The following is an 18515-nucleotide window of genomic DNA, read 5'->3' on the forward strand; positions in this document are numbered from 1 at the left end:
GCTCCACAGGTTGTAAAATGTAGCGCCAGGCGTAGTTGCCACTGAGAATCATTTCATTCTAAAGATACAAAAAAGTGCAGAGAGTGGAGCATACTCATTTTTGTATCCCTACTTATATATTAATTTATTTCATTTTAGTAACCCCTATACTAAAACGTAAGATACCTCTGTTTGAATTAAAGTGTTGCACCTAATTCAAAATAGTAAATTAAAGATTAAATCTAAATGAATTTGAAAAAATTTAAAAAATAGAATTTTAAGTTGTTGTTTTTTTGTTTTTGTTTTTAAACTGTGACCCGTTGTAACTTTATAGTACTGGAACTGTTCGCGAGGACCTCAGCACCTCCACAGAGACCCCTTCACGTGCCTGCGCACGCGCACGTATAGCCATAAATAGACGCGCGAGCCGAGCAACGTTCAGTGTCAACAAGCTTCCACAGCAACTTGGAAACGTCCGGGAGAGTTGAAGCGGAGTTTCGGACTGAGGACTTTTAAATGGAGCAGGAAGGATACCGAGCTCCTGAGAAGAGACGGAGGAGACGCTGTGTCATTCTCACTGTCATACTTGTCCTAGTTATTATTGTTGTAGTCGCTGTTGTGTTGGGGCTGACCCTCCGTCACAATACAGACCAACTAAAGGAAACTTTTATCGCCAGGTGTGAGAAATTTAAAGAGTAAGTAGCCTATTTTATTTTGAAAGTATAGCCTATATGTAGAGTAGCCTATCATATGTAAAGGTGGGGTGTGGAGTGATATGAAATGAAAACAATGGAGCATGTGCAGCCAATTTAAATAGGCTATATGTTGCAGTGGATAGTCTACACCGAGCTAAACTATACTGCTGCAGTCATGCACTGAATCAGCATAATATGTTGAGTTTTTGTTGAAACTATATTATCACTTTGGAAGATGTGTTGAGTTGTGTTGCGTTCAAGAAAACCGATAGATGTTGATGATGTTATCTTGTCAACCCAACACTATCACTGAAAGAATGTTAAACACACACAGGAATATTTCTGTGGCATTAAACACACCTCAACAGCACCGCACACTACATCCTGTCAACAATTCTCCAAAACAGATCTATAGCACTACAGTGACAACTTCATATATGAACCAAAGGTCCAGAGAATTATTGTCACTGTAGTCAATGATTAATTCACCTGCGTTGTCAGCAGGTCTGCAGGGTAGTGAATGTTGGTGTTATTTGGTGTTCACTGTATTACCATTACACACCAAAGTCATATTTTTCTGTATTATTCATTATAATAAAGATAATATTGAATGGAAATATGAACTTTGTATACTATGTAGTGCAGGGGTGGCCAACCAGCCAGGGTCTAAGAGCCAAATCTTTTACGCTGGTACTGCAAAGAGCCACATTATATAGGCGCACACTATATCTGGTGCTGGACTTCAGCATCAGAATGAGGCGTAGGTCTCTTTTCTGCATTATCTATTGTGACAAATTTATACATAGAGATACTGTAATATGGACTGGGCATACTGTTTCTGTTACATCTAAACCTTGATACTGTGCTCTTACCTGAAAGAATTTCTTTACTTTTAAGGCAAGTGTGAAATCTTCTATTAGTGTAAGTTGTACCAAACACAAGATCATTACTGTGCAGTGTAATAGAACATGGTAGATGAGGATGTTTTTCTTGTTCCCACACTTGATCCACAATGCTGAGACTAAACAGAACTGTCACTTACTTTCCAGATATGACTGCAAAAAGATATGGGATGCATTTGAACAGGCCTATGTAGGAAAGGACCCTTGTGAAGTTCCCATGAAAGCCTATGACCCGCTCATCGCTGCAGCTGCTTTCAAACCACAATGCAACAGAGTAAACATTAATCCGTCCATACCTGGCATCTTTCAGAATGAAAAATACCGATAATCTGTTTAACATTGTGATATGAACTGCTGTTTGTTGTGTTTTTAGATGATGTTCTGGAGCAAAACAAAGGATGTGGCCCACGCTTTCACTGACAAGAGAGATTGTTTTGTCACCCTGGAGGACACGCTGCTGGGATCTGTCCTGGATGGTCTGACCTGGTGTGGAAAGGAGGGCAGCAGTGGTAAGAGATGTGTTCAGTTTACTTCACATTATAAAACTGACAAAGGGCACAAAAGAAAGAGTATAGCATGAGTCATTTTACTATAGTTGTACCATTTTATATCAAACAATATTCCTCATTAAGGCAAATGACCCAGTGTTCTAACATGAAACCAAGGGAATTAACATTTTATAACTTCATAACTGTAGCTCAAATACATATTTGCATTGTGGTTCAAACTGATAGTGAATGAGAAATAAGATATTATGAGACAATGAGAGCACACATGATTTGGGGCCATATTGTGGTTCTCTCCTGTAACTCAACCCTGTTTAACATGCCCCACCTCATTTTTTTTCATCCTGACCATTGTGAAGGTATACTTCCCCTACCCACGCAATTTATTCATCAGGTAGCCATCAATACACACTTGACCTTTAATCATGCACTTTTAATATTTGTTTTCAGTTTCTTTGTCACTATGTTGAGATTTCTGTTGTGTTTAATGCCAGCGTCTCGCCAAAGCAAACTCCTCTCAGATTCACTTAAGTGGCAATAAATCTCTGTGTGTGTTTGTGTGTGTTTGTGTGTGTGTGTGGACTTGTTGTTGCTTTAGAAACATTCACAACCGGCTGCCCAGGTTGGATCCAATGCGAAAACAACCCGGTTCGCTCCTTTTGGAACCGAGCTTCAGCTGCTGTAAGTTTTCAATAGAAATTCATGTGTTTGCAAAGAAAAGAAAAATGACAAGGATCAAGCTGCAGTTAAAATAGAACATATGTAGAACATGAGGTGTTGCAAATCTCTCCTGTGTATCAGTGATTATGATGGAGGGGGGAAGAAAAAGGTCACTCTGCCTGGTTCTTCATCAATGAGGCTTTGTGTTGGTCTCCATGGAGCCACATTGTGCAGCTCTCTCCTGAGCGAGCAGCAGCAACCCACACAGTCAGAGGAGCCCTCGGATTCACTTAAGCTTCTGCTGGCATCTTTTTGCAAAGCGCAGCAGCTCAACAGTTGATGTGAGGCAGATCCAAACCTTGTTTTCAATACACACAGGTGTTACCTCACAAGTGCAGCAAGACATGATGTCAAAATCTTGCACGACGCCTACAGGTTCCATATAAAAGGAAGGACAAGAAATGAAAAACATACTTTTATAATGTCCAAAAATATTTATGTAGCAGGCTACAGTGCAGTGAGCTCTAAATCTAAAATCTAAAAATGGTTTTAGTGCCTTTTGTTGGTGTGACACCAGCCCTGTAATCCTGACTCTGACTGACTGATGGTACTTCTACCTCTTCAGTGAAAGAGGAAAAAAGCAGTCGCTCAACTCATAGCCTCGATGTAGAAAAATGTAATTTATTAAAAAGGACCGACGTTTCGACCTCATACAGGTCTTCCTCAGGGTATGGTGACACAAAACACTAATGAGGGATACAGTAAATAGATAGTGGGACTCGAGGGGGGCGTGTCCATCCGCAACTGTGTCGAGCCAAGACAACAACAGTATAAATAGGATAATTAACCCCATCAAAGTGTAACAATGAATGCAACAACAATAATACAAAAAATGTATATTACATTAGAAATCTAATGGACACCCACATAATGCGGTGCCATTGAAAAAACAAAGAAATGCAAAAATACAACCACGACACATAATACATAGAAAAAATTACAGAGATGTCTGTAGGCTACGTGAAATACGAGACCCAATCTATAGATAGAAAAAATAACAATTAGTGGGAATGGGTGTCTGCTATACTATACTTCTACCTCTTCAGGCCATCATCAGCTCATTCCTCAGACAGCTGACATCGTCCACCAGGGCTGAATTAGCAAACTGGAGTAGTACACACTCGTCCTCTGGCTCACTGTCAGTGAAATGCATGGCTGAAAATGCACAACAGCGCCTCTGTGGTCACAAAGTCTGACAGGTCACAGATTTCGGTGTGACATCGTAAAATTCATCATCATCATCTTTATTGAATGTCCCTTGAATGTCCCATATCAGTCAGCCAGACAGTCATACAAATAACAAGTCACAGACAGAAGACATACAGTAGAACATATAAAACATTAATACATATTATAAAACATCCTTCCCATCAAAGTAGGTGTGTAATTACTAACCAAATAAATAGACTGATAAATATTTCAACTTCAAACTATGGGTTATAACAGACCATGTGTTAATCACAAAGGAATGGGCATTAACACATTCTTATAAGACTCAATAAAACATACTTGTTTTAAAATTTGAAAAAACTATGAATAATTAATTCTTTATTGGACAGTAAACAGATGTAGTCATGCCCTTATTATATTTACAGTACAATTGTATGCTAATGAGCAACAAACAATTGATAAACTGTGGTATATTTTGGAGCTAATATGACTTTGTATTTTATTTCTACATTAGACCAGCTAATGTCACCTATGACCTGTTTGGTTTTTAATTAAAGTATGATTTGGTGTAATAGTGTCGAAGTATCATTCTATTATGTAATAATTAGAGGCGGTATCTAATGACAGCAAAATTGAGTTGTGGCCATTGATGCCAAAAATGGGTGTAAATGATGTTTGTTTACGGTCGGATAGCAAACATATTAGTCATAGTTTTGTCAAATTTGATCTAATTAGTGTTTGATATGATACAAAGTGTGGTGTGTAACATCTTATTCCTACTGCTAAATGAAGTGTAGGCACTATAGTTATAGTATTGTCCAAGGCTGCTGCTCATAAAACTGATTTATGGTTTTAGCTGTAAGCCAGTGGCGTCTCTGGAGAGTTGCTGTCAAACTATTTGATTCTCAAATATGCTCTGTTAAGAAAAAGCATGTTTTGACCATTTCCTAAGAAATTCCCAAAGAAAAAAAAGTTTCATAAATGTAGCAGTGAAGTACATACTGTGTATACGTTATTCGTCAAATACTTTTCCTAGCTTGATGAAATATGTTTCCAGGGCTAAGTGTGGGGTGCATTTTTCTTGAACATGCTTCTCCTGTGTGTAGTTTGCGGAGGCTGCCTGCGGCGATGTCACAGCAATGCTAAACGGATCCATCACCACACCGTTCAGCCCCACGAGGTAAGCAGCTCTAACACTTCCCCTGTTGACAATTTTATGACTTTAGTGAGACCGCTGAGAGAAGACATTCATCTTCTCCCGTGTTCACGCAACACCATGGCAATAGCAGAACAACGGAGATGTCAAGAAATGTGGATAAAGCAACAATATATTGATCTCAAGTCAAGACCACTTCCTGTTTCATATTTGTGATATAATTTGGTACACAACGGCAATTAATGTGCTAATAAAATAATCTCAAATCTAATAATTTAACTGCTGACTATTTGCACTTAAATATTATTGTTATTTTTTACATTACCAGCAGGGAAAACACTGTGATCTTTCTCTGTATAACTTAAAAAAAAAAAAAAAAACTATCTATACTATACTTTTGGGTGCTTGTTCTCTGTTGTTTATCCCTTATCTCCTTTGTTAGCAGACTTTCAGCAGCAAAATGTACTCCAGGCTTGATAAATGAGGTTTCTGTCACTTTCTTTGCCTCTGCTGTAAATCAAAACAGTGAAGCTGTGCTCTTGCCGTTCCTGCCACCTGCTGGACGGCTTCACAACTACTCTCATGTACTCTGCGACTGATGCTTATGTTTCACTATCAGTCAATCTGCACAGTATTTTGTTTGATTAATCATCTAGTAAATATAAAATCTGGTTGCCAGATCTATGTAGACAAACAATCCAAAGGCTTAATGCTTAATTTGGTCAATTATTAATAGAGGAGCACATTCTCATAGGACTGACTGAAATGATAATGAATAGTTTATGATAGGATGATTTATGTAAAGTAGCTGATTGCTTGGGAAGTCTGCAAGGATGCTGGTTGAAGCAGATCAGAGTCGGTCTTTCCAGGACTTGAGAAGGGGCTAAAGCCAGACTAAGGGTGTGTGTGCATACACCGCTTACAGCAATAGTTTTTGGGTGGTTCCTGCTGATTACATATCTGCCTACAATTAATTTAATTATGCTGAAAAAGTATGAGCAATATTTCATCATATTTCATTTGAAATGTATTCTCCGTAAGTTAGAGAATGGTTGTCTCTGTCCAAAAGAATCTCAAATATCACCACTATCCATGTTTTTCTTTGTCATCTTTTGTAATTCCTTGGTTTATTTGCCTCCTACTGTAGCTAGACGGGTGAATCTGAAGAGTATGATGTCTTTATTTTAAAGCCTTTCTGCTGTTTTGCTGCTTTTATCTCTCTGAATTGTGCTCTTTTACTCTTGCTGTCAGTATTTTTGCAATCATCGAAGTTAAGAACTTCAACACCACCAGGATGAGGAGCCTGAACGTTGTGCTGGTCACACAGAATAACTATGTGTAAGATTAAGAGTTTTGCCTTTGTTGTTAAATTTGAACTTGCACTCACATTGAGAAAACTGAACCAAAAATCATATTTATTGAATTTCTTGGTGCATTTTGTCTCCACAGTACAAACTGCACAAATGCATCTTTGAAAGATTTACAGAAAGAGCTGCAGGAAGGAATTAAATATAACTGCAAGGAGGTGGCTGAGTAAGTACAGTGTGTGTGTGTGTGTGTGTGTGTGTGTGTGTGTGTGTGTGTGTGTGTGTGTGTGTGTGTGTGTGATTGATGTTATCTCTTTTATCACAGTTTGTTGACTTGTCACTGTGTCTGTTTGTAGCTCTCAAATCGAGGAGTGCAGCAACAATCCAGAGAAACCCTGTGGAGCCTGTTGGTGAAAACGTCAGCAACAATCAGCTGAATATTTGTCAAAAAAAAAAAAAAAAGTTTTCATCTCTTTGGGAATCACCGAATGTGCTTTATTTGTCTGTTTTGTAGATGTACATTTTTTTCATACCTGTGGGCCAGTTTGACTTACTGTGAATGTGCCTTTTTTAAATGCCTTTGTATTTTGTAGTGAAAAGGTCTGTACTGTGATGGGGAAGCTTTGTACATGTAGAAAAGTTAAGGGTTAAGTGTCATAAACTGTAAAGAAAAGCACCAGTGTTTCCACTAAGTACAATGTGCAAATGACAATCTAACTACTTCCTGGTGTAATCAGAGTTTACAATATTTTTTAATTAAAGTAAAACAGTATGAGGGTGTGACTTCATCTTTGGACTTACTGTAATATGGAATAATGAAAACATGATACATGTCTTTTTTTTATTTCAAGTGCTTTATTCTATATTATTTCCATATTGTACTGTATATGTGGATTCATTGTTCTTGACTTAATATTGACAGACTTAATAATATAAAAAAAGTTTGCAGATGTTTTTCAAAAAGCAGAACTATTCTGCTTACACCTATCTTACACAATCATTCTAGATTGAGTCATGTGATACCTTTAGTCCTTGACAGGGCTAGAATACTAAAATCTGGGGTGCTGTACAGTATATCTGAGCTGTATAGCTCACTGGGTTGAGCAGGTACCTATCCTATCAATTAAAGGCAAAAAGGCCAAAAAAAGAATCTAAAATCAATGCAATACCATAACAAAGGTTGATTATATGATAAATAATGCCTATAATAAATTAGTGATACTGATATGTTTGTCACTGCTTTGACTCAGTCTTCAAAAGATGCTGGATTTAGAATTTGACAGAGAGCTTAATTTCACAACACAGTAAACAGTAGCTCTATTAATAATTAACTTCTACCATGTTTTGATCACTGCATTCATGATCTTTGAACAGAGCTCCATTTAAGGAGCAATAAGCTCCAATCACGGTGAGTGTGAGAGTCTCCTCTCAATTTCCTCAGGCACTTGAAATTTTTAAATTGTGGAAAAAAATGAAAAAGATTTGTGTTGTGGTCTGCGTGGTCATTGCTGCAGTGGTTTGCATTATTATTGGGGTCTTACTGTGGCCTCGGGAGGAGGAGTTCAGAGCAAATTTCATGCGTAAATGTGAGAAATTCAAGGGGGAAGGCCACAAGTAAGTACATTTACATATTCTCCGACCTGTTCAGATTTGACATTATGTAATTTTACCCTGTAAAAATAATTTGACAGCAAGTGAACTGACTATTTTAGAGCGTGTACTTGACAAACTGTGGACGATAACAGTAGCCTGTGTTTCAATGAATGGGAAGGATGTCACACTGCACCTGTAGCCTACTGCAACAAGGTCAAATCACATCTCAGACCATAAGCACTGTTCATTCACCTTTCAGGGACTACTGTCAACATCTGCTAAATGTCTTCCAACAAGCCTATGTTGGGAGGAATCAATGTGAAGTTCCTATGGAGGCCTATGACCCACTGATAGACATGTATAACTTAGATCATCCATGCAACCAAGTAAACATCACACATCACTTCACAAATTATTGCAAATTATCTGATGAAAGCAAAGTTCTCTGTGAATGAAAGTGAATTCAACAATGTGATATGAATTGTTTTTTCGGGGGGTTAGACGACCCTCTGGAGCGGCACAAAGCCTTTCGTCGACACGTACACCACAAATAATCCAGGTTGTTTCAGCCTCGATAAAACTCTGTTGGGGTTTATCCTGGATGATGAGAGCTGGTGTGGAAAGGTAAACAGCAAAGGTAAGACCTTTTAAAAGCACAACACCTTTCAATATGGTCCATAGTGCCATAAATACAAGCAATAGCCACAAGACAAATCCATAGATGATGTACAGTGTTATTCTGGTCACTGTGCACTGATTCTTGTCTGTCAGAGTGTCACACTGTGAATGTGTCACTCTGAGGTGTCTGTTCAGTTTTATGTCATCAACTCTCCAAAGCAAGATCCTTCCACCTACATTAAAATGATAATTAACATTTAATTGTGTTGTGTGTTTATTATTCTAGAAACATTCACAAACTGCCCAAAGTACGATGATGAGTGTAAGGACAATCCTTATTACTCGTTCTGGAAAAGAGTCTCAGTTCAAGTAAGTGCCCAACAAGAGATCAGCCTCATTAATGCTCCTTAGCAACAATAGTTACTCCTTTTCTCATGAGAACTGATCTGACAATGAATAAAGACATCATATAGGCCTTGATTGAAATCCTATAATGCTGATTGATGAGTAGTATTGATATTTGCAGCACTAGAAGTTGCTGTCTGCTTCCTGGCTTCTGGCTTAGCACATCTCTCTCATTAACAAACTCATTTATATTGAGTAGACAAGCTTACAGTAGCTAATTAACCTGCCTCTCAGCTTCTGTACAGTGTAGCTACTTGTCTTTACATCAGTTCTTTCTATCTGTAGTTTGCAAGCTACGCCTGTGGGGAAATCACAGCAATGTTAAATGGATCCAAAGAAGACCCTTTTAACCCCAACAGGTGAGCACTAAACATCCAGCAGTGTTTGAGGGCAACAGAAGTGCAGCTTCTGTGTACTCAGTCAGTTTGACCTCACACATGTATCTGCACTTCCTTTATAATTTGGTCAAGTAAAAAGCAACATGAACACACCTCTATACAGTATATATCCCTCCCACCTCTATATATTTCAAGGTTGATTGTAGGGATTTCATCTACAACCAAATTGTAATAGTGATGTGTAGTGATATCCACATTAAGTAACTCAAAATGATTTGGTGAAAACACATTTTCATCCCCCTAACCCTCCTCCTGTAATGAATGAGACATCTATTAAATCTGTAAGTGTTTGAGTCCCCATTCAAAAGTCTTTTTTTTCTTTTTCATCTTCTATTTACTTTGTAGCATATTTGCACTTGAAATAGAGAATCTAAGAAGCTTGTCTGTGACGCGCCTGAATGTAGTTCTAATCGATGGAGACGAGTAAGTTCAACATTTTCTTGTTGTAAAAAAAAAAAAGGAAATGACTGGATCACATTGATGATCTGTAATTATTTATACCAAATATATCATTCTTTCAAGAAAGCAGGATATTATTTATGAATACATTTGGGTTTACAGCCTTAAAATGAAGCCGTAAATTTCATGTGTAGTAATTGTCCATTGTCTGTGCATATTGGGTCAGATGTTGGTATAGAGGAAGACAAACTAGACACAAACTAGACAAGTCAAAAACTAAAGCTTTTTATCCAATGTATTTCTTATTCTTAGGTCAAAGTGTAATTCTTCAACTTTACAGACATTAAGGACAAAACTAAACGCTAAGGGGATTGGATATAACTGCAAGGAAATATCTGGGTAAGTAAAACTGTCTGAGAGGGAGGAGACAGCCATATGTACCATCACTTATCACTTTGTTCCTCATAGCCATGTTGTCTTTCATTTTAGGCATAATATCGAGAAATGCATCGCTGGTACCAGTAAGCCCTGTGGAGCCTGTTTGTTTTAAAGGGCCTGAATGTCATATCAGATTTTTTTTTTTTTTTTTACTCTTATGTTTTTATTTTATGGTGCTTTTATTGCGATATGGATGCCCTTGGGTCTGAAATAAAGAAATGAATGAATGAATGATTAAAATGTCAAACATGAATCTTCTGTATAAACATGACTCATGATCGACTTTGACCCATAACATCACAATTGTCATTTTCAAGTGTCATTTTGTTGTTTCGTGTTCACATCCTCTCATGTTTATGGATGTATAGAACAATGACTGTTTGACTGGCTTTGTTTCTTCTTCACGTCTTGAAAATCTTTAAAAAATATATATATTGAAACATTAAAATCCATTGTAAAATTTCTGTATGTTTCTTTAAGATTGAAAGATTGAGAAAAGATGTTCAAGTAACACCTTTCATGATGCACAGAACAGATTTTGCAGTTGTGTGTCAGACTCATGTGAGAGGTGGTGTTTCTTTTCCAGGAATGAATGGAGAAAAAACCTAAAAGGTGTTTGTTTATGAATAATAAAATATTAAGTTTCGTCTTTGGTTTGATTTGATTTTCGACGAGGAAATTTCATGACCAAAGAAAGTATGAAATGATTCCCCAATTTACATACATAATACATAGAATACATATAATAATACATAATAATATTAATACAGGGGGCTGACTGAAGAAGAATGACTGAAATTATAATGAATAGTTTATAATATGATGATAAATGCCTATAATAAATTAATGATAGTGATAATGATGTTTGTCACTGCTTTGGCTCTGTTGTAGAATTAAACAGCGACATTAGAGAGCCTCATTTCACAACACAACAGTATCATAGTAACATAATAGTATCTAGTAATAATTAACTTTTACAATGTGTTGATGTCATGCATTTATAACCTTTGAACTGGGCTTCATTTATAAGAAACAATAAGCTCTGGCCACGGTGAGTGTGAGAGTTCCCTTTCAATTTCCTCAGACACTTGAGATTTTTAAATTGAGAAACAGAAAATGCGTCCGATTTGGGTTGTGGTCATCTCTCTTACAGTTGTTGGAGTGCTTTGCGTTATTATTGGGGTCCCAATGGGGCTACTGCTGCCTCGGACGGAGGCGTTCAGACTAAATTTCATGTATAAATGTGAGAAATTCATGGGGGAAGTCCAAAAGTAAGTAAACTTACATGTTCTCAGAAGTTTTCTAATTTGACATTGTGCAATTCATGTAATTTTACCCTGTAAAAATCATTTGACAGTAAATGACAGTGAATTAACAGTGTGTGCTCCCTCTGTGTGCTTGACAAATTGTAGACGATAACAGTAGCCTGTGTTTCAATGAATGGGATGGATGTCAAACTGCACCTGTAGCCTACTGCAACAAGGTCAAATCACATCTTTGATACAGTAGCACTCTTTGTTCACCTTTCAGGGACTACTGTCAACGTCTGCTAGATGTCTTTGAGCGAGCCTATGTTGGGAGGGATCAATGTGAAGTTCCTATGGAGGCCTACGATCCACTGATATACATGAATAACTTAAATCATCCGTGCAACCAAGTAAACCTCACACATCACCTCACAAATTATTGCAAATTATCAGATGAAAGCAAAGTTCTCTGTGAATGAAAAGTGAAAGTGAATTTAACAATGTGATATGAACTGTTTTTTGGGTTAGACGACCCTCTGGAGCGACACACAGCTTTTCGTCCACACGTACACCACAAATAATCCAGGCTGTTTCAGCCTCGATGAAACTCTGTTGGGGTTTATCCTGGATGATGAGATCTGGTGTGGAAAGGTAAACAGCAAAGGTAAGACCTTTTAAAAGCACAACACCTTTCAATATGATCCATAGTTCCATTTACAATTGTAGTAATTAAAGCAATAGCCACAAGACAAATCCATAGATGATGTACAGTGTTATTCTGGTCACTGTGCACTGATTGTTGTCTGTCAGAGTGGTCACCCTGAGGTGTCTGTTCAGTTTTATGTCATCAACTCTCCAAAGCAAGCATCCTTGCACCTACATTAAAATGATAATTAACATTTAATTGTGTTGTGTCTTTATTATTCTAGAAACATTCACACACTTGTGCCCAAAGTACAATAATAAGTGTGTGAACAATCCTTATTACTCGTTCTGGAGAAGAGCCTCAGTTCAAGTAAGTGCCCAACAAGAGATCAGCCTCAGAAACAATCCTTAGCTGCTGACGAAGACTCATCTGATATGAAGACATCCTAAAGGTTATGATGATGATGACATCATGTTCTTGATAGGCCTCGATTTAAATCTTATGACGCTGATTGATGAGTAGTATTGATATTAACTCCAGCATCTGTGTAGCTTCTGGCTTAGCACATACCGGTAGATCTCTCATTAACAAGCTCATTTATAATGAATTAACAGTTAACAAGCTCAGTTATTTCAAAATAAGAGGATATAATTATCTTGTGTCTCGTCCATGTCTTTATGTCATGTCTTTCTATCTCTAGTTTGCACTCTATGCCTGTGGAGAAGTCACAGCAATGTTAAATGGAGGCCAAAGTGAACCTTTTGATCCCAGCAGGTGAGCATTAAACTTCCATTTATTAACAGTTTTGTGACAATGAATGAACGTTCAAACATTATGACAGATTAGAAGTGTTTTCAGCCTTGATGTAATCAGTCACTTTTACCTCTCACATATATTACTATTACTTCTATATATTACTAGCAGTATAAACAGTTACATGAACACACCTCTATAACAAAGGTCAATTGCAGGGATAACAATTCATCTACAATATTTTTTTTATAGTGAGTGTGTAGGTGTATTGATATCTACATTCAGTAAGTCAAAATGTTTTGGTGATAAGACATTTTTATTTCAGATTTTTTCATAAATCGTCCTTTTTTTTTAACCTAACCCATGCAAAAGTAACCTTCATTGAGTTCCTCCTATAATGGATGAGGCATCTGAGATCTGTAAGGGTTTGAGTCCCTTTTCAAACGTCTTCTTTTCATTCTTGTTCTATCTACTTTGTAGCATACTTGCACTTGAGATAAAGAATCTAAGAAGGTCGTTTGTGACGCAGCTGAATGTTGTTCTGATCAACGGAGATGAGTAAGTTCAACATTTTCTTCTTGTTTTTCATCATTATTGAGACTGTCCTCCAGGGAAAAATATGGAAATCACTGGAAGTAGTCACATTCTATATGATCTGTAGTTCATACCAAATATATCCCTTTTCCCAAGAAAGAATGAGATTATTTGGAAATAAATTTGGCATTACATCATCTTAATATGTAGTAATTACAATTTTAATGTGCACGTTGTGTTTTGTATTTCTTCTAGGTCAAGGTGTAACTCTTCAAATTTACAGACTTTAAGGACAGAACTAAAAGAAAGGGAAATTGGATTTAACTGCAAGAAAATATCTGGGTAAGTAAAAGGAGACAGCCATATGTACCATCACTTATCACTTTGTTCCTCATAGCCATGATTAACTTATTTTGTCTTTCATTGTAGGCATGATATCAAGAAATGCATCGCTACCAGCAAGCCTTGTGGAGCCTGCTTGTTTTAAAGGGCCTGAATGAAATATCTGACTAAAATGTCAAACATGGATCTTCTGTTGGTTCCGATCTCAGATCAGTCCTCAAATCATCAACTTGTATGTGGTTTCCTGGTAAAATTCTTTCTTCACTACAAATGTCTTTCGCCAGAAGTTTAGCAATAGGTTCAAGTGTCATTTTGTTGTTGTTTTTTTCACATCCTTTCATATGTTTATGGATGTACAGAACAGACTGACAATGTTTCTTTTTTCATGTCTTTGAAATCTTTAAAAAAATCATTTTGAAATACCTTTTTTTTTTGGTAAAGATGTGAAAAGATGTTAAAGTAACACCTTTCATGACACATAACAGATTTAGCAGTTATGTGTCAGACTGTGGTGTTTGTTTTCCAGGAATAAATGGAGAAAAAACCTAAAAGGTGTTCATGAATAATAAAATGCTTTGGTTTGATTTTCTGTTGAGTAATTCCAGGACCAAAAAAAGTATGAAATTATTCTGTTCCCCAATTTTGAATGTGTACACCTTTACTTTTATTTCTGTCCAACACATCATCTTCACTTTCTATTTTGCTTAACGTGAAACTCAACCTGTCTAAGATACATCTAGATATGCAAAACCGCTAAACCACCGACTGGATAGAAAGTGCTCATGAAGAAAATCAAACCTACCTTTGGTTTTATATTTGTAGGTGTAGGCCACAAAATGACTTATCACCGATGTGTGTGAACTTCAGGTATGCGCGTGCTGACGCAGACCGGAACATAAAGAGCGTGGGGTTGACTCTTGAATCTTGAGGCGTGAGATTGTTGTGGCAGGAAGGAGGAGGCTCACAGAGCGCAGTGCAAACCTCCCCTTTCCTTCCTAGTGACTTGCTGCTGTGTCACGCGTACCGTAAACGGGGCTGTGTCGGTGCTGGGAAGAGATGTTGAAGGTTCTCACTGCACAGGTGTTGCATGAAGGAGGCCCCCCTCTGTAAAAAAGAAAAAAGAAAAAAGAAACCACAACAGGGGGGTTACTGTGAGAAACACAGTAATGTCGGTAAACACGGTCACAGTTTGAGTCACTGACGCTCACGCAGTGCTATAATCTTTATTTGGAGCTTCTAAGACAAAAACAAGCGTTTCAAGGTCAGAAGAGGAAAAATCAGCTGAGTAAAACTAAAATGTGTCTGTGATGGAAATGTGTGAAACTTTATATAGGTCACATTTGACATGACATTTCCCATTTGCTAAGTAGCTTAATGTTAGTTTTAAGGCTTAAAAAACTCAAAACAACATGGTTTGATCACCAGTCAGTCTTCTGCTTAATATATTTGCCCCGTTCCATTGGTTAAAACATCTAGGTATAATTTGGGTTTGGGATGTAACACAAACAAAACATCTGTGATATCACCCCATTATTATTTTTTGGACAGCTAAGTGTCCAAAAACTTTTTTTCTGCTAATGAAATGTATTTCAAAATGTGCTTTACTCAAGTGCAGTGTTGATCCCTTGACACAGTAAGAGCCCCAAAAGTGGTTTTGTGTCATTACCTGATCATGACACCCTCGCTCGAAGGGGATTCCTGTGTCAAAACCTAGTTTACAGTTTCACTTTCTCGCTTGCACATTTCAGAATTAATGTGTGTTTCATCAAACTGCCCCACAGCGCAAACCTGCATGGGACCAGGTGGCTGCATGTATAGGAAAAAATCTGGGGTTTATCCAACCCTGGGTTTTACCACTTCACTTACTGCTGTACAACTACCTAGAAGACACTCAGTCAAAGACAGGGCAATCACATTTCATCAAGCCAGAGTGGATTTGAGGTAGGATGGGAAAAATGGAAACCACACTACCACTGTGTGAGAAAAGATGTGAATGAGGCTCTCCATGTCTCAGGATTTCCTCAAATAGTCCTGCAGATCTGTAAACTCCAAATTTCTTGATCTCGTTTGTGAGGAAATATCAGTCTATAAATCTTATGCCATGGTTATATGTCACCATCTGGCAACCAGTGGAGGGGTTATCCCAGGGCGTAAGCAAACTCCTGCCAAAACTAACTATAAACAAGATTAGAGGTTGAGAAATCTGATAAGCTGGGAAAGCTTTGCGTGCAAGTCTCAGGTTCCTCATATAGCGCAAGATATGAAACAATGGATGTAATGTAGACGTACAAGCCATGGTTGTTATTATATTTAAAGGGATAGTTCAACATTTTGGCAAATTGGCCCATTGCCATAATCGCTATAGTCATAGCAGTAGGTTTGTTTCCTTTATTTGTCGGTGTAAGCTATTTTTTAAAACGGCGGAGCGGCAGGCTGCTCAGAGCTACGGAGGCTAATGGAATTTCTTGGTTTCCATCATCAAACTCATCAAATACACAATCCAACAACTCCAAAACACTCTTGTGGACAAGTTGTGACCTGCATATTCATCACGCTATGAGATAATAATGGAACGTTATGAAACGTCTCGTAACGTTCCGTTATTATCTCATAGCGTGGTGAATGTGCAGGTCACAACTTGTCCACAAAAGCGTTTTGGAGTTGTTGGATTGTGTATTTGATGACTTTGAAAAAGAAAGAAATTATATTGTATATTATATATAAATATATTATTTATATACTTATTTATACAGAAATTCCATTAGCCTCCGTAGCGTAGCTCTGAGCAGCTCGCGGCTCTGCTCCGCCGTTCTAAAAATAGCTTGCACCGACAAATAAAGGTAACAAACCTACTGCTATGACTAGTGATTATGGCAATGGGCCAATTTGCCAAAATGTTGAACTATCCCTTTAAATTAACCATTGCTGCTGTAGGAGTGCTAATAGCAGGAGATGGACAAAACAGAGGTTAAATTTGCATGGCAACCAAAGCATAAATGGGCCTATACCCAACACGGCAGTGAGTCAGGGTTCACCTGGATCTGAGCCATAACTCCTCCTCAAGTCAGGCAAAGCCCACGAGAAGGGTAGCTACAGATCAATAACACGTCTGAAAACAGCACCAAAGACATGCAAAGCAATCGAAAAGAAACACAGAACAACAACAAAGAGGTAGCCTACGTAAGCGAGACAACAACACATGTGCGACAACTTCAAAGATATAAAATAAACGCAATTGAAACGACTTCAAACAACCACAAACAGACACAAAATGAACTCAAGAAGCACAGGCTAAATATGACACAAAGGAAACACAAAGCAGTGTCAACACAACTACAGAGACACAACGTGACCACAAACAGCAGGTCATTTTGTGGCCTGAGTGTCTTATAGGATCATATGGTTGTTTGCCTATAGTTGTGTTCCTCTAAAGATAATTTAACAGGCTATTTCCTCAATATGATTATCATCTGACCCACAAAATAACCTTCCATTTTATTTTTTGTCTTCATGGAATAGCCTAATAATAAACATAACGACTCTCCTGCGGGTGAAGTGGGATATTCCAGAATACCCAGCCGAAACCTTCCCGGCAACTCATTAAATCAATGGAGGTGGAAGCTCCAACTTCAACTTATTCTAAAAAAAAATCCATACACACAGCAGTAAAAAGTGGCACAGCAAGAATCACAGTGGACACCAGGTGGTTAGGGTTTTTTTTAATTTATTTTTTTTAGGGTGGTGGCTGTGGGTCATTTTTCATGACTTTTCTCATCCTGCATTACTGTAGATCAGTGTTAAAGTGAGGAGGGGGGTTCATAGCGTCATGTATTGTAAATATGGAAAATAAGATACAGTGACTGAGGGTTTCTATATGCAAGAATAAATGAGTGGACACTGCGTCCCCTGCACTGAGTGTCGGTTACTGGAGGAGGATCAGCGGCGTAGTTTCCCCTCTCTCTTTCTTCCCTGAAACAAGCCCGCTCTGAGTCAACACCTTTGAGAACAGCAGATTGTGTAAGACGATAAGCCTGCATGATGTGTGATTTTCCCATAACCCGCAGCCCAGAGGTTTTTACATATCTTTTTTTTTTTTTTTTTTCAATTGTTGGACAGTTTCATCTCGATATTGGTGACTTTATAAAAAAAACGTTTTCCGGATTCTCAGGGTGTGCGGTTTACCCACCCAGGAAGTTAGAAGGCGCTCGGCACGCTGAGAAGTTCTCACACAGCGGGCTGAAGGTTACACTGTAAAAAATGACTCCAACTGAGGGGGGCTTTATTTTGAAAGAGCTGCAATGACAAAAAAAATTATAGCTGCTGCGCAGCGATGGGTCGGGTCCGGGCTACTTTTGGGCAAATTTAGGCAATTCTGAGCAACAAACAGGAGAATAGGAAGACAAGACAGTTGTCCTTATAATGTCCAATTTGGACCAGTTGAGGATTGAACCCACAACCTCGGGAACCAAAGACCGTTGTCTATCGCACTGAGCTAATTGACAAGTGGCAGTTCAACAGTGGCTTCACAAATTGAGTAAGCCATTCACTGTCGTGTAGGCAGATTTGAAACCACAGTAAAAAGAAAAATCAGTTTTTGAGGTAATGATATGTATTTGTTAAACATCTACTGTGACTCTAAGATGTTAGGAGCCTTCGCACATAGTCCAGTCCAAGCTATTTGGATTTTTAAAATTAGAAGCTTGCTGT

The 18515-nt window shown here is 38.0% G+C and overlaps 3 protein-coding genes across 3 annotated transcripts; all 3 read left to right on the top strand.

Moving 5' to 3' along the window:
- The first annotated feature begins 391 nt into the window (after window positions 1-391).
- LOC146966883 (ADP-ribosyl cyclase/cyclic ADP-ribose hydrolase 1-like) lies at window positions 392-7216 on the top strand. The gene is made up of 8 exons (XM_085763473.1): window positions 392-674; window positions 1724-1850; window positions 1950-2085; window positions 2681-2763; window positions 5079-5152; window positions 6380-6466; window positions 6578-6661; window positions 6792-7216. Exons 1-8 carry the CDS (start codon window positions 496-498, stop codon window positions 6847-6849), a joined length of 828 nt encoding a protein of 275 aa, XP_085619599.1. The 5' UTR covers window positions 392-495; the 3' UTR covers window positions 6850-7216.
- A 628-nt stretch (window positions 7217-7844) lies between these two features.
- LOC146966884 (ADP-ribosyl cyclase/cyclic ADP-ribose hydrolase 1-like) lies at window positions 7845-10920 on the top strand. The gene is made up of 8 exons (XM_085763589.1): window positions 7845-8049; window positions 8288-8414; window positions 8530-8665; window positions 8933-9015; window positions 9337-9410; window positions 9795-9872; window positions 10161-10247; window positions 10338-10920. The coding sequence occupies exons 1-8, from the start codon at window positions 7907-7909 to the stop codon at window positions 10396-10398; spliced, it is 789 nt and encodes a 262-aa protein (XP_085619715.1). The 5' UTR covers window positions 7845-7906; the 3' UTR covers window positions 10399-10920.
- A 402-nt stretch (window positions 10921-11322) lies between these two features.
- LOC146966885 (ADP-ribosyl cyclase/cyclic ADP-ribose hydrolase 1-like) lies at window positions 11323-14022 on the top strand. Its single transcript, XM_085763588.1, has 8 exons — window positions 11323-11557; window positions 11817-11943; window positions 12062-12197; window positions 12463-12548; window positions 12880-12953; window positions 13413-13490; window positions 13722-13808; window positions 13896-14022. Exons 1-8 carry the CDS (start codon window positions 11403-11405, stop codon window positions 13951-13953), a joined length of 801 nt encoding a protein of 266 aa, XP_085619714.1. The 5' UTR covers window positions 11323-11402; the 3' UTR covers window positions 13954-14022.
- The last annotated feature ends 4493 nt before the right edge of the window (window positions 14023-18515 follow it).

The sequence above is a fragment of the Trachurus japonicus genome, chromosome 20, assembly GCF_045865225.1.
Source record: "Trachurus japonicus isolate A0001 chromosome 20, Traja_1.0".
Lineage (NCBI taxonomy): Eukaryota > Metazoa > Chordata > Actinopteri > Carangiformes > Carangidae > Trachurus > Trachurus japonicus.